Source organism: Pseudophryne corroboree, chromosome 5, assembly GCF_028390025.1.
Source record: "Pseudophryne corroboree isolate aPseCor3 chromosome 5, aPseCor3.hap2, whole genome shotgun sequence".
Classification (NCBI taxonomy): domain Eukaryota; kingdom Metazoa; phylum Chordata; class Amphibia; order Anura; family Myobatrachidae; genus Pseudophryne; species Pseudophryne corroboree.
This window is the reverse complement of record NC_086448.1, coordinates 842433066-842455592: the sequence shown is the minus strand read 5'-3', so window position 1 is coordinate 842455592 and position 22527 is coordinate 842433066. Positions and strand designations below refer to the sequence as shown.

The window sequence follows — 22527 nt, the reverse complement described above, 5'->3', positions numbered from 1 at the left end:
GACCACTTTACTAAATTCACGGTAGTGGTTCCCACCCGAAACCAGACCGCGGAGTCGGCAACACGAGCGATCGTCGAACATTTCATTCGGCAGTACGGTTGTCCTGAGCGGATCCATTCGGATCAAGGTGCCTGTTTCCAGGGGCAGCTGATGGAGCGCCTCTGCCAGCTTTATGGCGTTCAAAAGTCCCGCACAACACCTTACCATCCGCAGGGGAATGGCGCCTGCGAGAGATTCAACCGGACTCTGCTGCAGATGCTCCGCGTGTTGGAGCATGCCGAGAAGCAGCGGTGGCCCGAACGTGTTCAGGAGCTGGTCTGGACTTACAACAACAGAGTTCATCACACCACGGGATTTTCCCCTTTTTTCTTGTTGTTCGGCCGACCCGGACGGGAGGCACACGACTTACAACTGTCCGGGACTGAGGAGGTAACGCCCCTCGCCCCTGCCGAATGGGTCGAGGACCATCGCCTACGTCTGAAGGCGGCACACGAGTTGGCTGGGAGGCTGATCGCAGACCACCAGCATCCACCTGTGAGGTCCCACGAGCCTGGATCGTTGGCCGTGGGCCAGCGAGTGTTGGTGCGAGAGGTTCGCCCAGGGGGGAAATTGTCTGAACGGTGGGAAGTTACCCCATATCTTGTTCGCCGTCGCTTGGACCCAGGTGGACCAGTGTATCAAGTGGAGTCTACCGACGGGACGGGACGCCTGCGCACGTTACATCGGAGTAAACTGCGACCTTGTCCGTTCTCGGATCCGGTGAGCGGGGCTGAGTCCCCTGTAGCAGAGGACGGGTTGGGGGCCCCTATCGGGGAAGCTCTGACCCCTCTGTCAGACGAGGAGTGGTGGTTGCCGGTTGAGGAGAATCAGCCGGAGGAGACATCAGAACCTCAACCCCCAGCCGAAGTAGTGGCCTCCCCCCTGCCAAGACGCTCTCTGCGTTCAAATAGGGGCGTCCCGGGCCCTCGCTACGCGGATCCGAACTTTGTATGGTCGGATTCTTGCTTTGTGGGGACCACAAAGGACAAAAGGGGGGGAAATGTGAAGGGGATTGCCACCTTCCCCTCCACGGAGCGACGGGCGGCGACGCGGCGGGCGGTTTCCAGTCTGGAGGGGCTTGCATCCGAAAGGATTCAAGCCCCTCCAATCCCAGCGGCGCATTTCAAACGGCGCGCCAAGCGCGAGCCAATCAGGGCTCGCGCCTTGGCCGCCAATCAGAGCTCGCCGCGGCGAGCCAATCGGGGCTCGCCGCGTCATGGCTCCGCCCGCTCCCGGCGCCATATAAGAGGCGCTGCGGAGCGGGACCAGTCAGTCGGACGGCGGACGGCAGCAGAAGAGGAGGAAGAGCTCCAGCGGAGGAAGACGGCGGCCGAGCAGCGGAAGAAGACGTCGGCGGAGCAGAAGACATCGGCAGTGCGGAGGAAGACGTCGGCAGTGCGGAGGAAGACGTCGGCGGAGCCAAGCAGGAAGACAGAAGACGGCGACCGGCGACGGAAGTCCGGCGGAGAGTGCTGCAGCGTGTGGAGAGCAAAAGAGCTAACGAAGCTCCCCGCTGCAGCCTCTCCCTCCGCGACAGGTAGGCGGCCTTGGGCCACCTCCACCTATCTTTAACCCTCCCTAGAGCACCAGGGACAGGCACTAGGCCTGCGGGCAGAGTCAGGCCCTGTCGGCCTGTGCGCACGTTAGGCAGGCCTCCGGCCTGTGCCCTCACTCAGGCCTCCGGCCTGCGCCCTCACTCCAGGCCTCCGGCCTGCGCCCTCACTCCAGGCCTCCGGCCTGCGCCCTCACTCCAGGCCTCCGGCCTGCGCCCTCACTCCAGGCCTCCGGCCTGCGCCCTCACCCCAGGCCTCCGGCCTGCGCCCTCACCCCCGGCCCGCACCCTTCCGGCTGGAAGTGGGCTGTGTAGTAGCTCCTGAGGGATCCACGGCTGGTGTTTGAAGTCGACCGGCCCCACGCGGTGTATAGTCCAGGGTATTGGAAGTGTGGAGTAACGTTCCCGTCCCACACGTCGCCATCCCCCGGCCGCCGGAAGTGGGCCACCGTCTGCGCCAGACCCCCGTCCCTCAGTGTGGGCCGGTGCCCAACACCTGGAAGGTAGGACTGGTAAGTCGGGGTATGCTGTTGGGCCGGGGAATTATTCCACTGACTTGCCGGGTAGTGAACGTGATAAATTAGTCCGATCTCTGTCAGATTGGGGTAGAACCAGTAGCCTCCAGTTGTTTTAGTTTGTTTGTTTAGGCAGGCGTAGTTGGCTGTAGCGTTGTTTGCCGTAGTGTACTCTGCAAGTAGGGAGGCTGTTCTTGTCCCAACAGGAGCGGAGAGTCGCGACAATCAAGGTGACCTGCAAGTTGGAAGTGAGTATCACCCCGTGCCCGTCTGTCTGTCATCCCTTTCCCCGGATACCGGTCGAGAGGGTCGGCTCGCGGACGCGAGGGCCCTCCCCTCTCAACACACAACGTGCGAGAGCGCGAGTGTGTGAGAACTGGGTAGCTGAGGCCTAAGGGCCAGTGATGACCTTCCGCCCAGCCGGTGAAGGTCGCGGCTACCCCTGACGCGCCCCGTACTCTAGACGAAGGTCGGGTGCACGTCTCAACCGGCATATCCTTTTCTTTGCAGACCCCCGTCATCCGCGGTGAGGTGGTGTCCGCCCTGGAGAGTGGTCTCGAGAGTGAAGTCTCCTACGCGTCTGTGGCCGGAGAGCCCCAGCCACGAGGCAAATGGCCGCTTTGGCACTGAAGGGGTTAAACCCCTAGTGCCCGGCGCCATTTTGAGGGACAAAGGGCGCTTGGCGCCAGATTTAAAAATGCTGTGGGCAAATGTATAAAAGTGTACTTTTTGGATGTGCCGTGGTCCCGGACCCCTCCGGAGACCACGGCAGGGAGGACAGCCCCCGGCGCGCTCAGCAGAGTGTGCACGCCGGGGGAGAGGAGGCAGCCGCTGACCGCCGGAGTCCGGGAGCTCCGCTCCCGGCAGCGGTCAGTGTAGCCCCGGGCGCACTGGAGTGTGCGCGCCGGGGAGAAGGGTGAGCGCTGCGGCTGGGAGCTCGGCTCCCGCTGCAGTGCTCTCTGTGAGAGCCGCCGCTGGGGGCCGGGAGCTCTGCTCCCAGCGCCTCAGCCCAGCACGGGTGGCCAGCCGCAGCAGCCGGGACGGACGTCCCGGGCTGCTAGTCGGCAAGGGGGGTGCGCTGCAGCCCGGCTCCCCGCCGGACGCTGCAGCGAGGCCACAAGACAGGCGCCGCTCAGGGGGGACCGGGCTAGCCGGCTCCCTAGCGGCGTGGGTGAATTAGGCGGGCGAGCAGGCTGATGAACGCTGGGGTCCGGGAGCTACGCTCCCGGCGCCCCAGCACCACAACAAAGCCAGAGTCACGGCGGCCGGGACAAGAGTCCCGGGCCGCCGGGCTTAGGTACAGGGGGGTGCGCCGCTGCGTGCGGCGAGGCCACCAAAGTAGTGCCACCCTGGGGGGACAGGGAGAGCCAGCTCCCTGGAACCCCAGAGGCAGGAAGGCAGGCTGAAGGATGGGGGAAGCCAGCCCCATGCCTCCAGCACTGAGAGGGAGAGCCCTAGCAGCCAGGCTGCAGGGCTAGGGAAGGCACTGCAGTGCCTGAATATGTAGAGTCTGTGCAGGGCACAGGCTCAGTGTATATTTAAAGAGAAATGTACAGTGTGATTTAAAAATGTAATGTATTTAAAGATAAAATGCACTTACTTGATTGTGTGTCCCAGGAGGGGGGAATCCATAGCTGTGCAGGCTGATGGATTCTCCCAGACCTTTTCCCTAAAAACGGAATGCTTTCCCATCCAGCCTCACAGTTCCAATGGGGACAGGGAGAAAGAGAAGCAGCTTAGCTATAGAACAAGCTGAGGGGTTTCTTGGAGCTCCATGGAGATCAGCCGTAGTGAACCAGAGACCTGGACCGGGGAGTCAGGCTGCCCAGCTCTGGAGCCCAAATCCAGGCTGCAGGCAGTGAGAGGGGTCCCGGGCAGGTTTCTGGAAGTCAGTTTAGGAGGGAAAACTTCCCCCCAGCCAGACTGAACGGCACCGTGGGAGTAGCCTGCTCTCCCAGATGGGAGAGACAAAGGAGACCGGCCACTCCCCACTGTCCATTGGGGACAATGTTAGGTGTGCATGAGTCCAGAGCATGCACAGCTCATGGGTAAACATTGATTGGTTGTACACCACAGGGCGGGCTTACCCCCTGTGGTAGAGGGTCTTGGAGAGGGATAAAAGGAGGGCAGTTGGCCCATAGGATTGTGTATTGTAACATCTTCTTCTGCTGAAACATCTTAATTGTATGCTGTTGCCCCTAGCAATAGGGAGGAGCCTTTTTATAGGTTATTTGAGCAATAAACACCTTTGCCTCAAGAAGACTGCTTCATCTTGTGACCAACAGGGTTAGGCCAAACCTAGCCCCGTCCTCCGGCTGTCCAGGGAAGCACCTGACGTCTCCAAGCTCCGCCTTCCGCCAGCTACCGGTAGAGGCCTAGCAAGTGGCTAGTGGGGATTCGTCAGCACCACACAGCTGTGGTAAGGCAGTGCGTCGGCACATACAGAGCAGAACCGTGGTTCCAAACGCCACGGCAGGTTAGGAGTTTGGTGGTGGCAGCAAGAACCCGCCCACAACGCAGTGGGTGGAGTCAGTAACAGGCGGTTACTGACGGTAAGCGGGAATCCCCTATGTGGTCAGGCCTCGTGCGGCTTGACCTTCCATTCTGTGCGCAGTCAACGGGACGCGGCAAGCGGCGAGTGCTTCCGTACGGTACCGTCCTGTCACAGAAATTGGGGGCATAGCAGTGGGATAATCCCAGGCGGCTTTTCATCACCCGATTGGAGAAGCCGAGTTACTCAGGAGAGGAGTAACTGCAGCGCAGGAGAACGCACAAGATGGCGGAATTCAGCGGAATGTCCAAGGAGGATCTGGAGATCGTATGCCAGGGGAAGGGTGTGGAAATCCCTTCCAACGCGTCCAGGAGCGTCATGCAGGCGGCGCTCAGGAGCTGGGAGGAGTCTCATCGGGCGGAGGTGGAAAGCACTGACGGCGTCAGCATCGCAGAGGACGGCCCACCAGTGGACCTTCGTGAGGAACCGGTGAGAACCACAAGCCCCGCCCTCTCTCACAGCAGCAATGTTTCCCAGCAATCCCTAGCAGGGCCAGGATCCCAACGTCCCAGGGGGGGCGACCCGGATACTCTAGCAGATCGGCTAGCGGAATTGGGGGAAAGGGCAACGGAGCAAGAACGCATGCTTGTCATCCGGATGTGGCATGCGGAGCGGGCACCCCAGGCCGTGGTACCCCGGGAGCCGTTGTCAGCTGTTGTACACAGATCAGGACGAGTTCAGTTTGCCAAGTTTGCAGACAGTGATGGGGACATTGATGGACATTTGCAAGTCTTTGAGAGGACTTGTAAACTACATGATCTACCCAAGTCAGAGTGGGTGAGACACCTTGTGCCCACTCTGCATGGAGAGGCCTTGGAGGCCTATCGAGGAGTGGCGACGGAGGACTGTGGGAACTACGACGAAGTCAAGAAGGCCCTCCTCCAGCGATTCTTCATCACTCCCGAGTCTTACAGGAAGAAATTCAGAGACTTGCCTAAGAATCCTAGCAGCACCCATGAGCAGTTCGCCACCCAGCTGCGGCAGTACGTGGTGAAGTGGGTGAAGGATTCGGAAGCCACTACATGGGACGCACTGATCGACCTGATCTGCAGGGAGCAGTTCTACCGCAGGTGCGCCCAAGAAGTGAAGGAGTGGGTGCTAGATCGGGAGCCACCCAGCTTAAAAATGGCTGCCCAATTAGCCGACAAATATGTGGCAATTCGGCCACGGGGGCAGAAGCGCCCCGCCAGCAGCCAGCTCCAACAGACTGTACCACCAAGGGGACCACCCTCTTCAGCTCATCACCCCCAAAGACAAGCATCTTCCAACCCGGGTGCTCTTGGCCAGCAACCGCACCGCAGCGTCCCTGCAACTGATCAGAGATCATCGGTGCCACGACTGGAGAAGAAGTGCTACGGCTGTGGGAAAATCGGACATCTGAGGATGAACTGTCCTGCATCCCAAGCACCCCAGACTCGTGCCCCAAATCCGAGTGCTGGAGCCCGGATCGCTTGTTTGACGAGAGGAGATGAGCCTACAGAGACTGTTCCCCCTCCAGTCAGTCCGATGGAGTGTGGCGAGAGACAGGTGCACTCTGCGGAGAGAGTCACCTGCATGGCCAAACAGCCCCTACACAACATGTGGAGGCACCTGCAGCCAGTCCACGTGGGACCCCTGCAGGGAGAAGGCCTAAGAGACTCTGGGGCCTCAATCACTGTGGTGAGCCCCCACCTTATAGATCCTGCTGCAGTATTGCAGGGTCGCACTGCCACGGTCACCCTGGCAGAAGGAACAGAAAAAGCGGTTCCCATGGCAAGAGTCTACCTGGACTGGGGAGCTGGACCAGAGTTGCGAGAAGTTGCCGTCATGAATGGTCTCCCAACTGATGTGGTCCTAGGAAATGATCTGGGTGGTGGGATCGTCACTATGTTTGTTGGCGCCATTCCCCGGAGTCAAGTTCCAAAACCACTGTTGACATCAGCTGCTCCAGCACAGCCCAGCCCAGAGGAAAAGACTACAGCTGCTAGACAACTGCCAGCACAGCCAACCACAGCATCAACCAGCCCAGAGGAAAAGATTACAGCGGCTAGATCAGCACATCGACCCCGCATGCCTTTTGCCTCTGGTATGCCTACGTCCCCTAGCAACGCAGAGGATGTTGGTTCCAGCTCGTTTGATCCTGTGGGGGTGCCCAATGATGCTCCTGACCCAAGTGGTTTGCCAACTCCGGCGGTGAGTATGAGAAACCACACTGATTTTTCAATGACTGACCCCTACCAGACTGACCCTAGTAGTCCCCACCTAGATCCCCCTGTAGAGTGTCCCAATTTAGGAGAGATTGAGGGCCACAGGCAGGAGTTTAGGGAGGCTCAACTCTCTGACCCATCCCCAAAAGGCATGAGGCGCCACTCTGGCAGCGGCCTTGACAGGGTTGGGGCAGGAAGTTTGACCTGGCGGGAAGGGTTAAGGTACAGGGTAGCCAGGAAAGTGGGAGGGGATAGACCAGATAGGGAATGTGTCCAACTGGTCCCCTCAGGGAACGTTCCTGCGCAACCGGTGTCGGTTGCCAGCGAAACCCCTTTGGACAGCAACCCGGAGACAGACCGTACCCTGAAGTGCCTGACACAGAGCTTACCCTGGTCTGGAATGTCGGATGACGCCCAGACCAAATGTAAGGCTGGTGCCATGCGTTGGCAGCCGGGGCACTCCAGCGGTTGTGTTGTCTCTGGGCCTCTGCCCATAGGAGAACCCTTGCAGCAAGTTGCTGTGGACATAGCAGGTCCCCTGCCTGTGCACAGTAGATCGGGGAAGACACGCAGCCTCCCTGTAGTGGATGCCACACAGGATCCAGAGGCTGGTGGTCTGGCCGCCATCACTGTGGCACAGGTAGCGGACGAGGAGGAAGGAGTAGGCCTAGGTGACAGGGTAGGTTTCCCGAGTCATAGGTTGACGGAGGAGGATTGGAGGGCAGGTCTGACCGTTAGGGCAGACAGTTGCCAGATAGGTATGACGAAGGTGCAGTGCCTGGGGCACCATGTGGGAGGAGACAGGGGTAGGCCCAACCCAGAGGGGGTGGAGGCAACCAGAGGCTGTCCCCGTCCCACATCACCCAGACCGGTACTGACCTTAGAACCTGTAAGGCCCTACGGACATGTTGTCATTGACTTTAGTCCTGTAGTGAACCCCTTGACAGAGATGGCTAGGAAGGGCATTCCCAAGTCAGTGGACTTTGCACCCGCTTGCGAGTTGGCATTCCAGTCATTGAAGAAGGCTCGGGTACCCGCTCCCGTGCTGATGGCGCACATTCTTGACCAGGACTGTGTGTTACGAACTATTGCGCCACTGCACGGACTGGGAGCTGTACCGAGCCAGAAAGAGCCATATGGGCAGGAGCACCCTGTGGCCTGTTTGAGCAGAAAACTGCTATGGTGGGAGGTGGGGTATGCCACAGTTGGGACACCGTGGGTGGCACTTGTTTGTAACCGGCCCCCCACAGTGGTGACTTACCACCTACCTGTTAGGTGGCTGCAACCTACCTTGGGGGAATTGGACAGACTTTTGTGGTGGAGCCTTGAACTTGGACTTCAGGTGGACTATTTGAACATTGTGCACCCACGAAGAGAGGCCCACTACACTATGGATGAACTGTCTAGGCCAGAGCCTACACCCCCCAGGTAGCGTCCCCTTCACCCCAACGGACTGCGGGACCAGGACCCAAATCGTTGGGACATGGGTCCCTGGTTGACCCGCTTGAATGGGGGGGGGAGGAGTGTGGCCGGAGAGCCCCAGCCACGAGGCAAATGGCCGCTTTGGCACTGAAGGGGTTAAACCCCTAGTGCCCGGCGCCATTTTGAGGGACAAAGGGCGCTTGGCGCCAGATTTAAAAATGCTGTGGGCAAATGTATAAAAGTGTACTTTTTGGATGTGCCGTGGTCCCGGACCCCTCCGGAGACCACGGCAGGGAGGACAGCCCCCGGCGCGCTCAGCAGAGTGTGCACGCCGGGGGAGAGGAGGCAGCCGCTGACCGCCGGAGTCCGGGAGCTCCGCTCCCGGCAGCGGTCAGTGTAGCCCCGGGCGCACTGGAGTGTGCGCGCCGGGGAGAAGGGTGAGCGCTGCGGCTGGGAGCTCGGCTCCCGCTGCAGTGCTCTCTGTGAGAGCCGCCGCTGGGGGCCGGGAGCTCTGCTCCCAGCGCCTCAGCCCAGCACGGGTGGCCAGCCGCAGCAGCCGGGACGGACGTCCCGGGCTGCTAGTCGGCAAGGGGGGTGCGCTGCAGCCCGGCTCCCCGCCGGACGCTGCAGCGAGGCCACAAGACAGGCGCCGCTCAGGGGGGACCGGGCTAGCCGGCTCCCTAGCGGCGTGGGTGAATTAGGCGGGCGAGCAGGCTGATGAACGCTGGGGTCCGGGAGCTACGCTCCCGGCGCCCCAGCACCACAACAAAGCCAGAGTCACGGCGGCCGGGACAAGAGTCCCGGGCCGCCGGGCTTAGGTACAGGGGGGTGCGCCGCTGCGTGCGGCGAGGCCACCAAAGTAGTGCCACCCTGGGGGGACAGGGAGAGCCAGCTCCCTGGAACCCCAGAGGCAGGAAGGCAGGCTGAAGGATGGGGGAAGCCAGCCCCATGCCTCCAGCACTGAGAGGGAGAGCCCTAGCAGCCAGGCTGCAGGGCTAGGGAAGGCACTGCAGTGCCTGAATATGTAGAGTCTGTGCAGGGCACAGGCTCAGTGTATATTTAAAGAGAAATGTACAGTGTGATTTAAAAATGTAATGTATTTAAAGATAAAATGCACTTACTTGATTGTGTGTCCCAGGAGGGGGGAATCCATAGCTGTGCAGGCTGATGGATTCTCCCAGACCTTTTCCCTAAAAACGGAATGCTTTCCCATCCAGCCTCACAGTTCCAATGGGGACAGGGAGAAAGAGAAGCAGCTTAGCTATAGAACAAGCTGAGGGGTTTCTTGGAGCTCCATGGAGATCAGCCGTAGTGAACCAGAGACCTGGACCGGGGAGTCAGGCTGCCCAGCTCTGGAGCCCAAATCCAGGCTGCAGGCAGTGAGAGGGGTCCCGGGCAGGTTTCTGGAAGTCAGTTTAGGAGGGAAAACTTCCCCCCAGCCAGACTGAACGGCACCGTGGGAGTAGCCTGCTCTCCCAGATGGGAGAGACAAAGGAGACCGGCCACTCCCCACTGTCCATTGGGGACAATGTTAGGTGTGCATGAGTCCAGAGCATGCACAGCTCATGGGTAAACATTGATTGGTTGTACACCACAGGGCGGGCTTACCCCCTGTGGTAGAGGGTCTTGGAGAGGGATAAAAGGAGGGCAGTTGGCCCATAGGATTGTGTATTGTAACATCTTCTTCTGCTGAAACATCTTAATTGTATGCTGTTGCCCCTAGCAATAGGGAGGAGCCTTTTTAAAGGTTATTTGAGCAATAAACACCTTTGCCTCAAGAAGACTGCTTCATCTTGTGACCAACAGGGTTAGGCCAAACCTAGCCCCGTCCTCCGGCTGTCCAGGGAAGCACCTGACGTCTCCAAGCTCCGCCTTCCGCCAGCTACCGGTAGAGGCCTAGCAAGTGGCTAGTGGGGATTCGTCAGCACCACACAGCTGTGGTAAGGCAGTGCGTCGGCACATACAGAGCAGAACCGTGGTTCCAAACGCCACGGCAGGTTAGGAGTTTGGTGGTGGCAGCAAGAACCCGCCCACAACGCAGTGGGTGGAGTCAGTAACAGGCGGTTACTGACGGTAAGCGGGAATCCCCTATGTGGTCAGGCCTCGTGCGGCTTGACCTTCCATTCTGTGCGCAGTCAACGGGACGCGGCAAGCGGCGAGTGCTTCCGTACGGTACCGTCCTGTCACAGCGTCTGGATATCGTCTGGCGGCGTTGCACAGGTGGGTGGAGTGACGACACCTGCACAGCAGCAGGCGGTACATCCTTGTTAGCCGCTCACATTTGGCGTAGTCGGCAGGATGGACGAAGATCAGTCACTACCCACAGCCGGGAAGCCATGGGCAGAGGTGCCGAAACTACCCTCGCGGAGAAGCTCAACTTCCAGCACCACTGACGTGGTGCCGAGGGGAACGGACGACGAGCGACGAAGGTCATCGCGTCGACTTAACGTCGGACCAGCCCTCGCCCACCTAACCCGTTACGACGGTCGCAATATGACCCTAGAGGACTGGAAGACCCGACTAGAGGCGACGTTCCTCATTTATCGGGTGCCCGTTGACCTACAGGTGCCCCTCGCCCTGAATTCCCTGGAAGGCGAGGCTCGTCGGACGATTCTTTTGCGGCCCGACGATGGGGGATATTTATGGGGACACCTCCTCGGCGGGGACCCTCCGGCAGCGTCTGTTTGGCCGGTTCCAGAGGGAGGATGAGTCCATCCCCCAGTATGCAAACGCGCTCCAGGAGATGATGGGAGAAGTACGTCGGAAGGACCCCGATGGGTTTGGGGCGCTCACCAACACCAGCCAGATATTGCGGGATCAGTTCGCCATGGGACTCCGGAACGTGCCCCTGAGGCAGGTGATGCTGGATAAGATATCCCAGGATGACACCCTGACCTTCCATCAGGTGGAGATCGACGCCGTAGCCAGGGACCGTAATGCCAATTACGGACCACACGCCGTTTTTCCCCAGTGGGTGCAGCCGATCTCCGCGCCCGTGGCTAGCAGGGAGACCAATCCCTTAGAGACCTGTGTGCAAGACCTGAAAGAGGCCTTCCTCCAGGTGACCAAGGAAATGAGGGAAGAGGTCTCCCAGCTGAGGGAGGAGGTGTACCGGCGTGACCAGCGGGGCACGGAGTCCCGTGAGCGGGACACCAGGCGGCCCCGTGGACGAGGCACGGAACCGGACGGCCGTCCGGGAGAGGGCCGAGGCCCTCGTTGTTACCGATGCCATCGGTATGGGCATATTGCGCGGACCTGTACCGAAGCAATCCCGGAGGCGCAGTTAAACTGACCTCCCTCGCGGTAACGGGACCACCCGTGGGGGGGAGCGATGAGGAGAGATCAGCCATTAACGAACAGGCTGAATTGGTAGGAGAGTGTCCCGTGGTAGTCAGTCGCCTCGGTGGGAAAGATCAGTCCTGCTTGTTGGATACCGGCTCTCAAGTATCCACCATTTCCGAGGCCTGTTTCCTTGAACATTACGCCCATCTTAAAAGTGAGGTGTCCGAGAGCTTCATTACCCTCACGGCGGCTAATAACCTACCCATTCCCGTGGTGGGGGTGGTGTGGATGGAGATGGTAGTTTGTGGCAGAGAGCTGGGTAGGAAGGGGCTGCTGGTAGTCAGCAGCCCGGGGCTGAGCCATGGCCCAGTGATCCTCGGGATGAATGTACTCCGACATCTCGACCAGCTCTTGTTCCAGGAAAATGGGCCACAATATTGGAAGAATCTGGGAGTCCGGCGCCCCGTCCAGCAGGCACTCCAACAAGTGGGACGACGGGGGACCAGGGCCCTAGGGGCAATCGATGAGCACCTGGGTCTTTTGAAGGTCGGTCACCACCAGCGCCTGGAGTTGCCACCTCGCCAAGAAGTCCTGATCCCTCTGGAAGTACGGACTCATCAGAGCCTAAATGGCATGGTGGTGATGGTAGAGCCCACTGATGTGCTGAGGGTAGGGTCTGGAGTGATGGTGGCACGGACCGTGTCGGTGGTGACCGGGGGAAAGGTCTCCGTCCACTTTTGCAATCTCACCGACCAGCTTTGCCGAGTCCCGGCTGGGACAGTCATCGCTCAGGTGGTGGCGATTCACGAGGATAGCGTTCAGGGTATGCGAAAACTCTCCCTACAGCCAGAGGCTTCCGAGGCATGGGCATTATCTGTTCAAGTGGAGGAACAGGAGGGGCCCGGCCCCGAGTGGAACGGCACCATGATCCGTACGCAGATGGACGTGTCGCTGGAAGAGTGCGCGGCCGGGGACGTAGCCAAGCTGGACCAGATGCTCTGGAACCGTCAGAAGGTGTTCTCCCGGCATGAGGAAGATTTCGGGTATACGGAGGACCTGCAGCATGAGATCCGCACCGGAGACGCCCCCCCGGTTCGGGAGCGGTATCGGCCGATACCGCCCCGGTTGTACCAGGAAGTAAAGAGCATGTTGCGTCAGATGCTGGACAACCATGTGATCCAGGAGAGCAAAAGTCCCTGGGCTGCACCCATTGTCTTAGTCCGGAAGAAGGACGGGACTATCCGGTTCTGTGTGGACTACCGGAAGCTGAACAGTTGCACCGTCCGGGACGCTTACCCTCTCCCTAGGATCGAGGAGTCCCTAGCTGCACTGGGCAATGCTAAATTTTTTTCGACCCTGGACCTGGCCAGTGGGTACTGGCAAGTGCCGGTGGCCCCCCAGGATAGGGAGAAGACCGCATTCGTTACTCCCATGGGGTTGTTCGAATTTTGCCGCATGCCGTTTGGGTTAAACAATGCGCCCGCCACATGCCAGCGGATGATGGAGAGGTGCTTGGGAGACTTGAACTTTGAAGCTTTGCTCATTTACTTGGACGACATCATCGTGTTCGCCGCGACCTTGGAGGAACACTTTGCTCGACTCGACCTGGTTCTTCAGCGGTTGGAAGCATACGGCCTGAAGCTCAAGCCCCGGAAGTGCCACCTGTTGAAATCCAGCTTGGAGTACCTCGGGCATGTGGTGTCACGTGATGGGGTGTACCCAACCCCCAGCAAAGTGGCGGCCGTCCAGGAATGGAAGGTGCCCACCACCGTCACGGAATTACGGGCATTTCTGGGTTTGGTGGGGTACTACCGGCGCTTCATCAAGGATTTCGCCCGGATTGCGGAACCCCTACATGCCTTGCTTCGAGGGATTGCGACCACTAAGAAAGCTGCCCTGGAGACTTGGGGAGAAGCGCAGAACCTGGCCTTTGACCAACTGAAAGGAAGTCTCACGGAAGCTCCGGTGTTGGGATACGCAGACTTTGAGAAGCCCTTCGTCCTATACACGGATGGGAGTCTGCAGGGGTTGGGCGCGGTCTTGGCTCAGGTCCAGGATGGGCAGGAGCGGGTGATTGCTTATGGCAGTCGTAGCCTGCGAGAGACCGAAAGGAACCCAGACAACTACAGTTCCTTCAAGTTGGAACTGCTGGCAGTGGTGTGGGCCGTGACCGAGAAATTTGCGGAGTACTTGACCGCCGCTCACGTGGATATTTTCACGGATAACAACCCCTTGGCGTACCTGGAGACCGCCAAGTTGGGTGCCTTGGAGCAACGGTGGGTGGCCAGGTTGGCCAAGTTCTCCTACAAGATCCGCTATCGACCGGGGAAGAGTAATACCAACGCAGATGCCCTGTCTCGCTTTCCGGTGGAAACCCCCGAACCTGGTGGGGAAGAAGAGGACTGCGGCGAAGAAATGCCGGATCTCACTCGTGTGCGGCAGCCCATGGCCGGAGAGTTGTACCGACAAAACGCCCAGACTGCCTTACTTAGGTACACGGAGATGGACTGGGCACAGGAACAGCAGGCCGATGAGGGTTTGGACCTCGTTCGACAGTGGGTACAGAGGGGTCATATGCCATCCCGCCGAGAGCAGGATGGACTGACCGGGTTCTGTAGGAAGGTGGTGCGTCGTTGGGACCAATTGCGGGTCTGCGCTGGTACCCTACGGAGACACTGCTACTTGGAACAGGAAATGCGTACTGTTGAGCAGGTGGTCGTGCCAGAAGCCCGGGTGCAGTCGCTGGTGGAAGAGGCGCACGAGCAAGGGGCCCATTTGGGACCCTATAAAACATACCATTGGTTGAGACGTCAATATTTCGCCCCCCGGCTGCAGGCAGTCGTGGACCAGGTGTGTCGTGAGTGCAGGCGGTGTGCGGTAGTTAAGCCGCCGGAACAGCACGTGCCCATCCAGACGATCCGGACCAGTCGGCCGCTGGAGATGCTGATGATCGACTACGTGTTGATCGGGGAATCTGTAAGTGGGCACCAGTATGCCTTGGTAATTACTGACCACTTTACTAAATTCACGGTAGTGGTTCCCACCCGAAACCAGACCGCGGAGTCGGCAACACGAGCGATCGTCGAACATTTCATTCGGCAGTACGGTTGTCCTGAGCGGATCCATTCGGATCAAGGTGCCTGTTTCCAGGGGCAGCTGATGGAGCGCCTCTGCCAGCTTTATGGCGTTCAAAAGTCCCGCACAACACCTTACCATCCGCAGGGGAATGGCGCCTGCGAGAGATTCAACCGGACTCTGCTGCAGATGCTCCGCGTGTTGGAGCATGCCGAGAAGCAGCGGTGGCCCGAACGTGTTCAGGAGCTGGTCTGGACTTACAACAACAGAGTTCATCACACCACGGGATTTTCCCCTTTTTTCTTGTTGTTCGGCCGACCCGGACGGGAGGCACACGACTTACAACTGTCCGGGACTGAGGAGGTAACGCCCCTCGCCCCTGCCGAATGGGTCGAGGACCATCGCCTACGTCTGAAGGCGGCACACGAGTTGGCTGGGAGGCTGATCGCAGACCACCAGCATCCACCTGTGAGGTCCCACGAGCCTGGATCGTTGGCCGTGGGCCAGCGAGTGTTGGTGCGAGAGGTTCGCCCAGGGGGGAAATTGTCTGAACGGTGGGAAGTTACCCCATATCTTGTTCGCCGTCGCTTGGACCCAGGTGGACCAGTGTATCAAGTGGAGTCTACCGACGGGACGGGACGCCTGCGCACGTTACATCGGAGTAAACTGCGACCTTGTCCGTTCTCGGATCCGGTGAGCGGGGCTGAGTCCCCTGTAGCAGAGGACGGGTTGGGGGCCCCTATCGGGGAAGCTCTGACCCCTCTGTCAGACGAGGAGTGGTGGTTGCCGGTTGAGGAGAATCAGCCGGAGGAGACATCAGAACCTCAACCCCCAGCCGAAGTAGTGGCCTCCCCCCTGCCAAGACGCTCTCTGCGTTCAAATAGGGGCGTCCCGGGCCCTCGCTACGCGGATCCGAACTTTGTATGGTCGGATTCTTGCTTTGTGGGGACCACAAAGGACAAAAGGGGGGGAAATGTGAAGGGGATTGCCACCTTCCCCTCCACGGAGCGACGGGCGGCGACGCGGCGGGCGGTTTCCAGTCTGGAGGGGCTTGCATCCGAAAGGATTCAAGCCCCTCCAATCCCAGCGGCGCATTTCAAACGGCGCGCCAAGCGCGAGCCAATCAGGGCTCGCGCCTTGGCCGCCAATCAGAGCTCGCCGCGGCGAGCCAATCGGGGCTCGCCGCGTCATGGCTCCGCCCGCTCCCGGCGCCATATAAGAGGCGCTGCGGAGCGGGACCAGTCAGTCGGACGGCGGACGGCAGCAGAAGAGGAGGAAGAGCTCCAGCGGAGGAAGACGGCGGCCGAGCAGCGGAAGAAGACGTCGGCGGAGCAGAAGACATCGGCAGTGCGGAGGAAGACGTCGGCAGTGCGGAGGAAGACGTCGGCGGAGCCAAGCAGGAAGACAGAAGACGGCGACCGGCGACGGGAGTCCGGCGGAGAGTGCTGCAGCGTGTGGAGAGCAAAAGAGCTAACGAAGCTCCCCGCTGCAGCCTCTCCCTCCGCGACAGGTAGGCGGCCTTGGGCCACCTCCACCTATCTTTAACCCTCCCTAGAGCACCAGGGACAGGCACTAGGCCTGCGGGCAGAGTCAGGCCCTGTCGGCCTGTGCGCACGTTAGGCAGGCCTCCGGCCTGTGCCCTCACTCCAGGCCCCCGGCCTGCGCCCTCACTCCAGGCCCCCGGCCTGCGCCCTCACTCCAGGACCCCGGCCTGCGCCCTCACTCCAGGCCCCCGGCCTGCGCCCTCACTCCAGGACCCCGGCCTGCGCCCTCACTCCAGGCCCCCGGCCTGCGCCCTCACTCCAGGCCCCCGGCCTGCGCCCTCACTCCAGGCCTCCGGCCTGCGCCCTCACTCCAGGCCTCCGGCCTGTGCCCTCACTCAGGCCTCCGGCCTGCGCCCTCACTCCAGGCCCCCGGCCTGCGCCCTCACTCCAGGCCCCCGGCCTGCGCCCTCACTCCAGGCCTCCGGCCTGCGCCCTCACTCCAGGCCTCCGGCCTGCGCCCTCACTCCAGGCCTCCGGCCTGCGCCCTCACCCCAGGCCTCCGGCCTGCGCCCTCACCCCCGGCCCACACCCCTCCGGCTGGAAGTGGGCTGTGTAGTAGCTCCTGAGGGATCCACGGCTGGTGTTTGAAGTCGACCGGCCCCACGCGGTGTATAGTCCAGGGTATTGGAAGTGTGGAGTAACGTTCCCGTCCCACACGTCGCCATCCCCCGGCCGCCGGAAGTGGGCCACCGTCTGCGCCAGACCCCCGTCCCTCAGTGTGGGCCGGTGCCCAACACCTGGAAGGTAGGACTGGTAAGTTGGGGTATGCTGTTGGGCCGGGGAATTATTCCACTGACTTGCCGGGTAGTGAACGTGATAAATTAGTCCGATCTCTGTCAGATTGGGGTAGAACCAGTAGCCTCCAGTTGTTTTAGTTTGTTTGTTTAGGCAGGCGTAGTTGGCTGTAGCGTTGTTTGCCGTAGTGTAGCCTGCAAGTAGGGAGGCTGTTCTTGTCCCAACAGGAGCGGAGAGTCGCGACAATCAAGGTGACCTGCAAGTTGGAAGTGAGTATCACCCCGTGCCCGTCTGTCTGTCATCCCTTTCCCCGGATACCGGTCGAGAGGGTCGGCTCGCGGACGCGAGGGCCCTCCCCTCTCAACACACAACGTGCGAGAGCGCGAGTGTGTGAGAACTGGGTAGCTGAGGCCTAAGGGCCAGTGATGACCTTCCGCCCAGCCGGTGAAGGTCGCGGCTACCCCTGACGCGCCCCGTACTCTAGACGAAGGTCGGGTGCACGTCTCAACCGGCATATCCTTTTCTTTGCAGACCCCCGTCATCCGCGGTGAGGTGGTGTCCGCCCTGGAGAGTGGTCTCGAGAGTGAAGTCTCCTACGCGTCTGGATATCGTCTGGCGGCGTTGCACAGGTGGGTGGAGTGACGACACCTGCACAGCAGCAGGCGGTACATCCTTGTTAGCCGCTCACACATGAAAAGGTCGACATGAGTTTTTTAACTTTCTTTGGTGTTGTTTTTTGCGTAAAGTGACTGGGAACCCCAATTAGTGCACCGCGTCCCCTCGCATGGCTCGCTTCGCTCGCCATGCTTCGGGCATGGTGCCTTCGCTTCGCTCGGCACAGATTACCGTTCCAATCGTAATCCACGTGGATCGTAAAGTATGGAAAAGTTCCCCAAAAGAAAAAAAAGTAAAAAAACTCACGTCGACCTTTTCATGTGTCGACCATTTTCATATGTCGACCATGTGTCCATGTCGACCATGTGTCCATGTCAACCATGTCAATGTCGACCAATAGTAGTCGACCTAATGACTGTCGACCATAAGATGGTTGACCATCTGAACGGATACCTCATAGAAGCTATACATCTATCTGAATCTAAGCACAGCAGCTATACATCTATCTGAATCTAAGCACAGCAGCTATACATCTATCTGACACTAAGCACAGCAGCTATACATCTATCTGAAGCTAAGCCCTGCAGCTATACATCTATTTGAAGCTAAGCACAGCAGCTATACATCTATCTGACACTAAGCACAGCAGCTATACATCTATCTGACACTAAGCACAGCAGCTATACATCTATCTGAAGCTAAGCCCTGCAGCTATACATCTATCTGAAGCTAAGCACAGCAGCTATACATCTATCTGACACTAAGCACAGCAGCTATACGTCTATCTGACGCTAAGCACAGCAGCTATACATCTATCTGACACTAAGCACAGCAGCTATACATCTATCTGAAGCTAAGCCCTGCAGCTATACATCTATCTGAAGCTAAGCACAGCAGCTATACATCTATCTGACACTAAGCACAGCAGCTATACATCTATCTGAAGCTAAGCCCTGCAGCTGTACACCTATCTGAAGCTAAGCACAGCAGCTATACATCTATCTGACACTAAGCACAGCAGCTATACATCTATCTGACACTAAGCACAGCAGCTATACATCTATCTGAAGCTAAGCCCTGCAGCTATACATCTATCTGAAGCTAAGCACAGCAGCTATACATCTATCTGAAGCTAAGCACAGCAGCTATACATCTATCTGACACTAAGCACAGCAGCTATACATCTATCTGAAGCTAAGCCCTGCAGCTATACATCTATCTGAAGCTAAGCACAGCAGCTATACATCTATCTGAAGCTAAGCCCTGCAGCTATACATCTATCTGAAGCTAAGCCCTGCAGCTATACATCTATCTGAAGCTAAGCACAGCAGCTATACATCTATCTGAATCTAAGCACAACAGCTATACATATATCTGACACTAAGCACAGCAGCTATACGTCTATCTGAAGCTAAGCCCTGCAGCTATACATCTATCTGAAGCTAAGCCCTGCAGCTATACATCTATCTGAAGCTAAGCACAGCAGCTATACATCTATCTGAAGCTAAGCCCTGCAGCTATACATCTATCTGAAGCTAAGCACAGCAGCTATACATCTATCTGAATCTAAGCACAGCAGCTATACATATATCTGACACTAAGCACAGCAGCTATACATCTATCTGAAGCTAAGCCCTGCAGCTATACATCTATCTGAAGCTAAGCACAGCAGCTATACATCTATCTGAAGCTAAGCCCTGCAGCTATACATCTATCTGAAGCTAAGCACAGCAGCTATACATCTATCTGAATCTAAGCACAGCAGCTATACATATATCTGACACTAAGCACAGCAGCTATACATCTATCTGAAGCTAAGCCCTGCAGCTATACATCTATCTGAAGCTAAGCACAGCAGCTATACATCTATCTGAAGCTAAGCCCTGCAGCTATACATCTATCTGAAGCTAAGCACAGCAGCTATACATATATCTGACACTAAGCACAGCAGCTATACATCTATCTGAAGCTAAGCCCTGCAGCTATACATCTATCTGAAGCTAAGCCCCGCAGCTATATATCTATCTGAAGCTAAGCACAGCAGCTAGACATCTATCTGACACTAAGCACAGCAGCTATACGTCTATCTGACGCTAAGCACAGCAGCTATACATCTATCTGACACTAAGCACAGCAGCTATACATCTATCTGAAGCTAAGCCCTGCAGCTATACATCTATCTGAAGCTAAGCACAGCAGCTATACTTCTATCTGACACTAAGCACAGCAGCTATACATCTATCTGAAGCTAAGCCCTGCAGCTGTACACCTATCTGAAGCTAAGCACAGCAGCTATACATCTATCTGACACTAAGCACAACAGCTATACATCTATCTGACACTAAGCACAGCAGCTATACATCTATCTGAAGCTAAGCCCTGCAGCTATACATCTATCTGAAGCTAAGCACAGCAGCTATACATCTATCTGAAGCTAAGCACAGCAGCTATACATCTATCTGACACTAAGCACAGCAGCTATACATCTATCTGAAGCTAAGCCCTGCAGCTATACATCTATCTGAAGCTAAGCACAGCAGCTATACATCTATCTGAAGCTAAGCCCTGCAGCTATACATCTATCTGAAGCTAAGCACAGCAGCTATACATATATCTGACACTAAGCCACACTGCCCAACTTTTGCAGGTGAAACGGGACTTGCTGCACCAGAGGTGCGGCCGGGAAAGAAGCGTGGCCTCAGAAGGAGTGGGCGTGGTCTCAGATGGAGGGGCATGGTCTAGTGCCACGACCCTCTTTTTCGTCATTTTGGGTGCGTGACCACAGCTCCCGCAGCAGCTGGGCAGCCCCCAGATAACCCTCCCCGCACTGATAGATGCCGGAACATGTGCAGGACATCTGTCCAGTGATCACCGGCTGCTGTGCAGAGCAGAGCTGACCACTGACTCTCCCAATCTGCCTCCCCCCCCCCCCCCCCCCCCCGCGGGAGGGACCCCGGGACAGCGTCCAATTAGCGAGACTGTTCCACTGTATTCGGGACAGTTGGGAGGTATGCTAAGCCCAGCTGCCATATTGCGGCACATGGCGCCAGATGCGTCACGCGATGCCCCCTCTTGGTCGCTATCACCGATAAGTGCTGTGGCGTTGTACACGGTTACCTCCGTGTCCTTCTGGTGGATTCTGTCTATGGATGAGCCACGAGGACTGTCCATTCCATGGGAGTGCTTCCTAAAGGGCTTGTGCTCTCTGTGTCGGTGTCTCCTGTGGCCCTTGTGATCCCTCATTGTCTCTGAGTCTTCCACCTGTGTAAAAGACAAAATGTATTTTTAATATTATTTGTCCCACATGGCCACGCCGGCGCAGACAGTACATTGCGGGATCTGTGTACATAACACCTGACAACTCTATTGTGTATAAGTATTATTTAGCATTTTCATTTTGTTTGTTATACTGGCGTTTGATTGGGAGATGGCAGCCTGACCCGTCTGTTATATGCGATGGCAGCCTGACCCGTCTGTTATGTGCGTCAGTACGGCTGAGACTAAAGTCATATCCCCCAGATTATCCTCACAAGGGGGAGAAATGGGATTCCGTCAGTAAATCCAACGCACAATAAATCTGAAGCTATAGCAATCACTTTCATAATCTCCACTGTTAATTATAGGACTATACTTATTACAGAGGGTCAGGCCATTTTCAGTGTTCCATCAGTGGCACTGCCTCCACCTCCTCAGCTCTTACAGTAGAGACTCCTTCCTTCATATGGAGAAACCACCAGTCTGACACTACCTACTGTTGACACTACGGGGGTATGTCAGAGTTGATCGCAGCAGCAAATTTGTTATCTTATGGGCAAAACCATGTGCACTGCAGGTGGGGCAGATATAACATGTGCAGAGAGAGTTAGATTCGGGTGGGGTGAGTTCAAACTGAAATCTAAATTGCAGTGTAAAAATAAAGCAGCCAGTATTTACCCTGCACGGAAACAATATAACCCACCCAAATCTAACTCTCTCTGCACATGTTACATCTGCCCCACCTGCAGTGCACATGGTTTTGACCATTAGCTAACAAATTTGCTGCTGCGATCAGGTCTGAATTAGGCCCTCAGGGGCGTGTTTGCGAGGTGGATGCAAGTAGTGTTGTTCGTGCGCCTGCATCCGAGTGGCACTGCACATGCATTCCGACAGATAACGCCGTCGGGGGAAGATGGTATGAAGATCGGAACTATATGCAGATCCGTGCAATTATGACAAGTGTTTCTGGGCATTGAGACGGATTGGGGGGCAGGAGGTGACTCGAGTCAGCCGACATGTCAGCAGGTATGTCGGGGGCTGCCGGTGTCAAGGACAAAGGCCTAATTCAGACTGAATCGCTGCAGCGATGGCAGTCTGAAGCCCTTGCTGAGGTGTGTACAGTACGTGCAGCGGCCGCACCCCGGGAGCCCAGTGAGATACTATCAGCATCTCAGGGCTGCGATCAGGCAGAGGCGGTCGCGGGGCGAGAGGGGGCGTGCCAATGACATTAGAACTGCCGCTGCGACCCGGGATGTGACAAGTAGCTCCCTGCCAGAGCGCAGAAGCTGCACAGGTAGGGAGCTACTTGTCAAGTGTAAAATATCGCCGCTGTGCGGGAGTGGGGGGCCTGACATGCGGGGCGGACTATATATATATATATATATATATATATATACAGGCAGGTACTTATCCATCATGCAGCACCATCAGGGAGGCGTCTGGCTCCAGACATAGGGGCTCATTCAGGTTGGATTGCAAATCGTGATCCAACCGCAAACAATACAATAATGATGCGGGCGAATGTACAGAGCTCGTCCTGCGCATGCACCCACATTTACTGCAAGTGTTCCGCAGTAAATGCAAACGCCTCTGCCTGATTGATAGATAGATAGATAGATAGATAGATAGATAGATAGATAGATAGATATGAGATAAAGAGAGCGAGAGAGAGATAGAGAGAGAGATAGAGTATATATGAGATAGATGATAGATAGATAGATAGATAGATAGATAGATAGATAGATAGATAGATAGA

General features: G+C 57.4%; 1 protein-coding gene across 6 annotated transcripts in view; it reads right to left on the bottom strand.

Moving 5' to 3' along the window:
* LOC134928666 (uncharacterized) overlaps window positions 1–22527 on the bottom strand; it is a 147021-nt gene that overhangs the window by 47297 nt on the left and 77197 nt on the right. For all 6 annotated transcript variants that reach the window (XM_063924635.1, XM_063924634.1, XM_063924639.1 and 3 more), the window contains one exon: window positions 20634–20777. In XM_063924635.1, coding sequence (XP_063780705.1) covers window positions 20634–20777 — 144 coding nt within the window. The remainder of the gene's footprint in view (window positions 1–20633; window positions 20778–22527) is intronic.